This window comes from Carcharhinus amblyrhynchos, unplaced genomic scaffold (assembly GCF_965287045.1).
Source record: "Carcharhinus amblyrhynchos unplaced genomic scaffold, sCarAmb.v2.hapA scaffold_77, whole genome shotgun sequence".
NCBI classification, from domain to species: domain Eukaryota; kingdom Metazoa; phylum Chordata; class Chondrichthyes; order Carcharhiniformes; family Carcharhinidae; genus Carcharhinus; species Carcharhinus amblyrhynchos.
In genome coordinates this window covers 358,406-366,938 of record NW_027649817.1, presented here as the reverse complement: position 1 = coordinate 366,938, position 8,533 = coordinate 358,406, and the positions used below count along the sequence as shown (strand labels likewise).

The 8,533-nt window shown below is 46.0% G+C and overlaps 1 protein-coding gene across 1 annotated transcript in view; it reads left to right on the top strand.

The window, feature by feature from the left end:
- The first annotated feature begins 757 nt into the window (after nucleotides 1-757).
- Nucleotides 758-8,533, top strand: part of vax2 (ventral anterior homeobox 2) — a 37,298-nt gene continuing 29,522 nt past the window's right edge. The window contains exons 1-2 of the mRNA XM_080182654.1: nucleotides 758-974; nucleotides 5,830-6,017. Of these exons, the coding sequence (XP_080038780.1) occupies nucleotides 770-974; nucleotides 5,830-6,017 (393 nt within the window). The 5' untranslated portion in view covers nucleotides 758-769. The remainder of the gene's footprint in view (nucleotides 975-5,829; nucleotides 6,018-8,533) is intronic.

Here is an 8,533-nt window from a genome sequence, read left to right as displayed (position 1 = left end):
GTTGCTCTGGTAGGGAATTTAAAATCAACCCCCCCCTCCTCCCTCCGCCCCCCCCCCCACCCCGAGATCCTGCCTCACTCCCCTCTCCCCCCCACCGATTCTCGAACCCCATTCACTCACAGACAGATTGGGAAGGAGGCAGTGGGGATGGGGGAGGGGGGGGGGGGGGGGAGCCGGGGCTGCCTAGCAAACTCTGACCCCACGATGGAGAACTTTGCTCCCCCCGTCATGTAGCTGAAGATGAGTTCCTGTGTCAACAGGAGGAAGAGGAGAGAGAGGAGGGAGGGGGAAGAGGCTGTGAAGACTCCAGCACCCCTACATTCTCTGCCTCTCTGACTGAAGGCCTGTCAACTTCTAGGAGGCAAAACCCCAACTACTTAAAAAATACAAACCACTTCTGTCCCCTGTAGCTTCTAAAACAAAAGCCTCCATCTCTCCCCCACCCCCACCTCCATCCCCACCCCCAACCCCCGCCGCCCCCAAAGCTCCTTGAAGCATCGGTCACACTTCACGTTGTTCCAGAGCCTTGCCTAGGACCCTGTTCTCCAAGAAAGACTATCCCATTGTGAACTGGTCTCCTCTCTACGAGATTTCTCACCAGGATAACAAGTGAATGAACAGAGAGGCCTGGAAGCCAATTTTAAGGAAGGCGAGAAGTGCTTCCTCCACACCCACCCCCTCTCCTGCCTCCCCCCTCCCACTCTCCTGCCTCCCCCCACCACCCCCCCCCCCCTCCCTCCCTGAGTCCATGCTAGCGGAGGCGGACACTATGAGCGAGAGAGGGAGCGACAGGAGCCGGGTGTCAGGGCGAAGCGGGAGGCTGGATGATGCAGAGAGCGGCGCCCAGAGCCCGGACTCGTGTCCCGAGAGGGGGGACGGTCCGGGTTCCTCCGAAACCCTCACACCGGAGGAAGGGGGTGAAGGCAAACTGTCCCCGGGAGATCCCGATTACTGCCGCCGGATCTTGGTCAGAGGTGAGGACATTTAAAATGAAAAAGAAAGCGGAAATGTACTTGTCAAAATTACAATTAAAAATTGTCTTCAACTTTGGGGAGATTGAATGTGGGGAGAATGTGAGTCTCATCGAAAAACTGGATCCAAAAACTAACATTTTCCCCTTTGAAACGGAATCTTAATTCTTTTCGATTAGATGGATAAAAATGTGGAAAATGTTCAGTAAAATAATGAAAGGCAGGGACTTTTAAAATTTACTTCCCAATTTTGACTGATTGAGAGAGAGAGAGAGGGCAGAGAGAGACAAGAATATCTCCAACTATTGACATCCTCATACAGCTTTACAGTTCGGCCTGGGGTTAGATTGAACCGTCGGGATATATCTGAGCGGATATCAAAATGAAGCAGTATTTTTTTAGATCATTATGTATTTAAAATCAAACCAATTAGCTGACCCAGAAACTACAACGGTGCTTGTAGCCTGGACTTCCGGATTTAATAAGAACATCTCCAACTTCGACACACTTCACTATCCCACTCTGAGCGAGAAGGCAGGATCCCACTTAACTGGGATGAGAAAAGGCTGGAAAATCTCAGCAGGTCTGTCAGGAGAGAAAAAAAAGCTGATGTTTCGAGCCCAGATAACCCTTTGACAAAGCTTTAATTTCATATCGTGGCGACCTGAGCAGCACACGGTTTATCATAGATAAACTCGGGCTGAAAAATAAAACAGTCCTGAATTGATATTTCACTATATCTCACTGCTCACTGTAATTCTATTCCACTGTTTCATTTCCCCAGCTCGGTTCCCGTCCTTCTCGCCTCACTTTGAATATTTTTTTTTAAAAATCCTCCAACAAAATTAATCTTTCCAATAGTGTATTCGAATTATTCCTAATGTATTTGCCCTGTTTAAAGTTGATTTAAAAAAAACCTCAATCTATCCTATAAATGTTTAGACGGGGATGTGTGATTATAGCTCGGGTTATGTGTCCATTCATTCCCTGCCTTTTTTTTCTGTGTTAAATTAAATCCTGACAATACTTTTAAATCGGCAGCCTGAGATTGTCCACGCCGGGTTTATAAACTTACAGCCAGTGTTTTAACTTTCTGTTCCCGTGCTGTGCATGTTGCTCCCAGATTTGCTGATTCCTGTATACATTTACAAATAAACGCGGGGAATAGATGAGAATTTATCGCAATGGTTCCAACAAACACCGAAAAAATTTCAACAGCACACAGAATCCAAATGAAATAGGATTTGTCGAGAATAAAGCTTTGGTTGGGCAAAAGATATAATTGTCCACTTTTGCCGCAAAGTGAATACATCAGAAAGTTTATCAATTTAAAGTTTTGCAATCGCCGCATTTGGAAAGATTAGTATTGCTATGAAGATGTTAATGTGGATATTTTCAGGGTGTCCTTTCTCGGTGCTTTATTTTCAGTTATTTCTCTCTCTCGCCCTCACTGTCCCTCCCATTCATTCCCCGAAATTGGTGTTTAATTCTTCATGTCATTAAAAAGACTCCAGAAAACATAAACCAGAAGCATTAATCCCCGCTCTGCTCTGAACCCATTTTGTAAAGATTGCAGAGAGGGAGCTGCTGAAATGAAACTCCACATTTTCCCCTTTCTGCTGGCAGCCCAGAGTTTAAATATGGATTGGAATACACTGAGAATAACACCGTGCAAACACTAAACAAAATAAACCATTGTTAGCTACAGAACAGCGCGCCATTTCAAACACTATACAGAAAGGCGATGCCTTTTGCTTGAACAAAATGTGCTAACCTGTACAATACTCCACCAATTTATCCACGGAATCTAACCCAATCCGAATTAAAATTGGGAACGAATGGCTCAGGTGGGGAGAAACCGCTTTCCACTGTCCCAGGGCAAATTACTTCCATTTGAAAATCACCAAAAATTGTCTGGGCTTCGAATATTTATCCTTCTAGAAATAAATAAACATCCCCACACGATTGCTGATGCTAAGTGTATAAATATGGAGGTTGTTTATAATTTTTCGATGCGTTGAGTTTATCAATAGGTTCGAGGGGGATTTTATTTATCCATTTATTTATGTTGACCTCACTGGGATCAATTTTCCGATCGGAAAGTGAAGGGGGAAGTGGAGGGGGCTCACCCCTCCCCACTTCTTGCAGAGAGAGGGGTGTTAGAACAGAATATTGGACAATGTAACACGAAATGTAACTGTGATTGGAGCCAAACCGCCCCGGCCGAGAAATGTAACCGGACGCTGCAACTAAACATTGAAATAAACTGGGCCACAAATTCTCACCGAACCCCCAGTTTTACATGGACCCCCCCACCCCACCCCACGAACCCTTCCTTCTCTCCCTCCCTCCTTAAATCCTTTAAAGCTTTGCTGATTGAATAGAGAGCTAGTGAAATAAGATTGGGGAGGGGGGGTCAAACACAGGTCAGCAAGTCTGCTCATTCCCTGACTGACGTGTGACTGTTTCTAAGATCATCAGCAGGCAAGCGAGGTGACAGGCTGCTGGAAATTATATATATATATATATATATAACCCGAAAAATAAACCCAATCCTTTCCATCTCAACCAGCAAACCACACAGCCAGCCCAGGGTCAGGGAAAATCAACATGTTTTATACGACATTATTTGAGCCCCCTTCTCGTAAAATTAAAAGTTTTTTACAAAAAAAAGAAAAAATCGTTGACAAAATATAAAGGAATGTGAAACATTTGGGCGATACTCTAACCTGTGCGGTGTCCAGGGAGATTTAACACGAGCAAAGATGCCCAGTTGTGACCATACTCCAGTTTTAATTTGTTCCACAGCATTGCCGGAATCAGTCCTTTAATCTGGGTGGGATTATTGTTCCTTTATATAGACGGCAGCCCAGGAGAAGGTGGGATATAGATTCGCCCAACACCCATCTCCAGCCTGGTGTGTTTCTGAAGAGAAACCAGTGTGGAAAGATGCGCAAAATATATTTTGCAATCGACAGGCCCCGACGGCCCCTCAGATAAACTTCAGGAATTCTGCCAAATTTCCACTTGAAAACAAGACCCGTTATTTCACTTGCCGCCTGTCCCTGCACCGCTTTATATTAACATTAGAACTATTTACATTCTTTAAAGAAAATCACCCAGATATATTTCTCTGACTGTATTTGTCGCTGACTGTATTACATTAAGAAATAGGTTTGAATTGTAGAGAGATTGCAAAGATCCTGCAGAGGATGATTTGATGGCTCAATGTTCAGGCAAATATTTCTCAATGTGGGGAATGGCCTCTCATTTCAGGGGTTCCGCCCGCCACCCCAGGCCTGCTCCCTTCCCTTTGGGAAAATACACGGGATTTTGGAGTTCTCCCTTACGGCGGTAGGAAAGGTATTGTGGAAACCATTTGTGTCTGAAATATCTCCTTCATTACACTTTGGCGATCTTTCTACATTTTACACGGTTATTCCCAACTGTAGGATTCAGACCTCCATCCCCGACGAACATCCCGCAAATAGTTTAAATTCACTTTTCGTTTTCTCCTAACCCCCTCGCTCTGTGTTTGTGGTTCCTTTCTCTGTTTCCCTCTTTCCAGGTCTATATTTTTCTATAGTATATCTCTATCTCGGGCCTTTCCTCTCTGTTCTGTAAGGATCTCTCTCTCTCTCTCCCTCTCTATCTCCACGACATGTTATCTCTCCATCCTTCTCCCGTTTCCTAGTTCCTTCCCCCTTTCCATATCAGGCACCCTCTCTCTCACTCTGTATCCCTTTATCTCTGCTGCATTCTGCATCTCTCCCCATTCTCTATCTCTATCCCTTTCTCCATTTTTTCTCTCCATTCTCTACCCCTATCTCCATTCTCTCTCCCTTTCCATTCTCTATCCTTATCTCCATTTTTTCTCTCCATCCTCTATCCCTTTCTCCATTTTTTTTCTCTCCATCCTCTATCCCTATCTCCATTCTCTCTCTCTCCATTCTCTATTTCTATCTCCATTTTCTCTCTCTCTCCATTCTCTATCCCTATCTCAATTTTTTCTCTCTCTATCCATTCTCTATCCCTGTCTCCATTTTCTCTCTCCGTTTTCGATCCCTGCCTCTCTCCAATCGCTATGTTTATCCCTCACTCAATTCTCAGTCACTGTAATCGGTCTCCATTCTCCTTCTCCATGCCCACTCCCTATTCTTTCTCTATATCCTTCTCCATTCTGTCTCCATTCTCTCAATTCTTTGTCTCTATCCCCCTCTCTATATTTACTCTCTCTCAATTCCCTGTTTTTTTCCTCTCTTCAATATCTATCTCTCTCCATTCGCTATCCCTCTCTCCATTTTCTATCTCCCTTAGTTAATCTGATGCTTTCTTCCTCTCTATTTTTTTTCTCTCTCCCTCCATTCCCTATCTGTTTTTCGTTCTTTCAAATTCCTTTCTCCATTCTCTATCTATTTCTCTTAATTGACCCGATGCGCCCCCTTCTCTCCCCCCCACTATTTTCTCTATAATTTCTTTCTGAACCTCTATCAGACAATCCGGACGGGAAAACACGAGTTTTAACAAAAAAATAAGGTTTCTCACAATTTGCCCAGGCGAGGGGAAATGAATGAATGTTTAAAAAAAAGGTAAAATGTGGGAAGGGGAAGGTGAGAGAGGAAGTAACAGAAAATGAACGAGATGCCTGAGGCAACACACACCAACCGAAAGTTAGAAATTTTATGGAGAAAGTTCTTTTTTTTAAAAAAAGAGTCAGATAACTTCAAGTCAGATTTATAATTCCGACGGCAGCCTTATGGATTGGAAACAGAATGGTGAGAACTGGAATGAAGGGAGATGGCCACGTTCTCACATTAACCCTCCTCTCTCTCTCTCTGTCTCTCTCTCCCCCGGCTAGATGCTAAGGGGACAATCCGGGAGATTGTTCTCCCCAGAGGCTTAGACTTAGACCGGCCCAAGCGGACTCGAACCTCCTTCACCGCCGAGCAGCTGTACCGCCTGGAGATGGAGTTCCAGCGATGCCAGTATGTGGTGGGCCGGGAACGCACTGAGCTGGCCAGGCAGCTGAACCTGTCTGAGACCCAGGTACTGGCGGGGGGGGGGGGGATTTGGGGAGGGAACGGGGGGCGGGGGGGGGTGGTGAGGAGGGTGGTGAGTTTGTATCTTATTCATGCATGGGATGTGGGTGTCGCTGGCTGGGTCAGCATTTATTGCCCATCCCTAAAGTTTTAAAGTTTACTTGTTAGCGTCACAAAGTAGGTTTGCACTGACACTGCGATGAAGTTACTGTGAGATTCCCCTGGTTGCCACACTCCGGCGCCTGTTCGGGTACACTGAAGGAAAATTTAGCACGGCCAATGCACCTAACCACCACGTCTTTCGGACTGTGAGAGGAGACCATAGCAACCGGAGGAATTCTGTGCGTTCTCCCCATGTCTGCGTGGGTTTCCTCCGGGTGCTCCAGATTCCTCTCTCAGTCTGGAGGTGGTTAGGTCCATTGGCCGTGCTAAATTCCCCCTCAGGCACTGGAGTGTGGTGACTAGGGGATTTTCACAGTAACTTCATTGCAGTGTTAATGTAAGCCTAGTTGTGAGAATAATAATCTATCAAACTTCAGCTACCTGGTGAGGCCAGAGAAGCCTTCAGAGTGGAATAAAGTCAAAATTAGATTGACAGGAGGCTTGGTAACCAGAGGACACAGATTTACAGTAACTGTCCAAAAGAACAGGGTAGCTATGAGGGTATTTCACACAGTGAGTTGTTACGATCTGGAATGTACTGTCTTTTTTTAAAAGTTTATTTCTTAGTGTCACAAGTAGTCTTATATTTAAGTTAACCGCCCCCCCCCCTTACTAGCCACACTCCAGTGCCTATTTGGATACACTAAGGGGCAATTTACGGCCAATGCACCTAACCAGCACATCCTTGGAGTGTGGGAGGAAACCCACACAGACATAAGAAGAACTCCATACAGGCAGTGACCCAAGCTGGGAATTGAACCCAGGTCCCTGGCGCCGTGAGGCAGCAGTGCTAACCACTGTGGCCCTTCAGGAGGTAGTGGTCAGCCTCTTGACTCCTTGTAATCCATGTGGTGCAGGTACACCCACAGTGCTGTTAGGGAACATAAGAACATAAGAAATAGGAGCAGGAGTAGGCCATCTAGCCCTTCGAGCCTGCCCCGCCATTCAATAAGATCATGGCTGATCTGAAGTGGATCAGTTCCACATTCCCGCCCTCTCCCCATAACCCTTAATCCCCTCTCTTATCAAAAACCCATCAACCCGCGTCTTAAAAATATTTAGCGAGGCAGCCTCCACCACTTCAACGGGCAGAGAATTCCAGAGATTCACCACCCTTTGAGTTTTGACTCAGCAACAGTGAAGGGACGGTGATGTATTTCCAAGTCAGGATAGTGAGTGGCTTGAAGGGGAACTTCTAGGTGGTGGTGTTCCCAGGTATCTGCTTCCCTTGTCCTTCTAGATAGAAAGGGTTTGGAATGTGCTGTATTGGCAAGTTCATGCAATGCATCAAATGGACTGATTTGTCCTGGATGGTGTCAAGCATCTTGAGTGTTGTTAGATTCATCCAGGCAAATGGGGACTATTCCATCACACTCCTGACATGTGCCTTGCAGATGATGGACAGGCTTTGGGGAGTTGGGAAGTGAGTTATTCTCCGCAGGATTCCCTGCTCTTGTAGCCACAGTATTTATGTGGTGAGTCCAGTTCAATCCCTGGTCACTGGTAACCCCCCAGGATGTTAATGGTGAAGGATTTAGTGAAAGTAAGTTTAAGTTTATTGATTTATTAGTCACAAGTAAAGCTTACATTAACACTGCGGTGAAGTTACTGTGCAAATCTCCTAGTCACCACAATCTGGCGTCTGTTTGGGTACACTGAGGGAGAACTGAGCATGGCCAATGCATCTAACCACACACCTTTCAGGCTGTGGAAGGAAGCTGTAATGCTATTGAACGCCAATGGGTGATGGTTAGATCTTCTCACATTGGAGATGGTCATTGTGAAACATCCGTTTAGCCTTTCCTTTTGTGTAGACTCCCATTATATCCTTATCAGCTCTGCAGCCCTATGCATTCGAGGGGTGGATGGGTTGGGGGGGGTGGAGGGTGGGGGGGCGGCAGTGGCGGTGGCGTGGAGATCAGTTCCCTAAGCTCTGCAGCTGGTGATGACAGATCATTTCTTTGAAATGCTGTTGCCAGATTGTCATGTTCATGAACATGCCTGGCCACTTGTCAGCCCAAGCCTGGTTATTGTCCAGGTCTTGCTGCACTTGGACATGGACAGCTTCAGTATGTGAGGAGTTGCGATTGGTATTGAACATTGTACAATCATCGGCGAACATTCCCATTCTGACAATATGGCAGAGGGAAGGTCATTGATAAAGCAGCTGAAGCCTGTTGGGCCTAAGACACTATCCTGAAGAACTCCTGCAGAGATATCCTGGAGCTGTGATGATTGACTTCCAACCACCACAAACACCTTCCTTTGTACCAACTATGACTCCAACCAACGGAGAGTTATCCCCCGATTCCCATTGACTCCAGTTTTGCTGGGGATCCTTGATGCCACGCTCGGTTACCT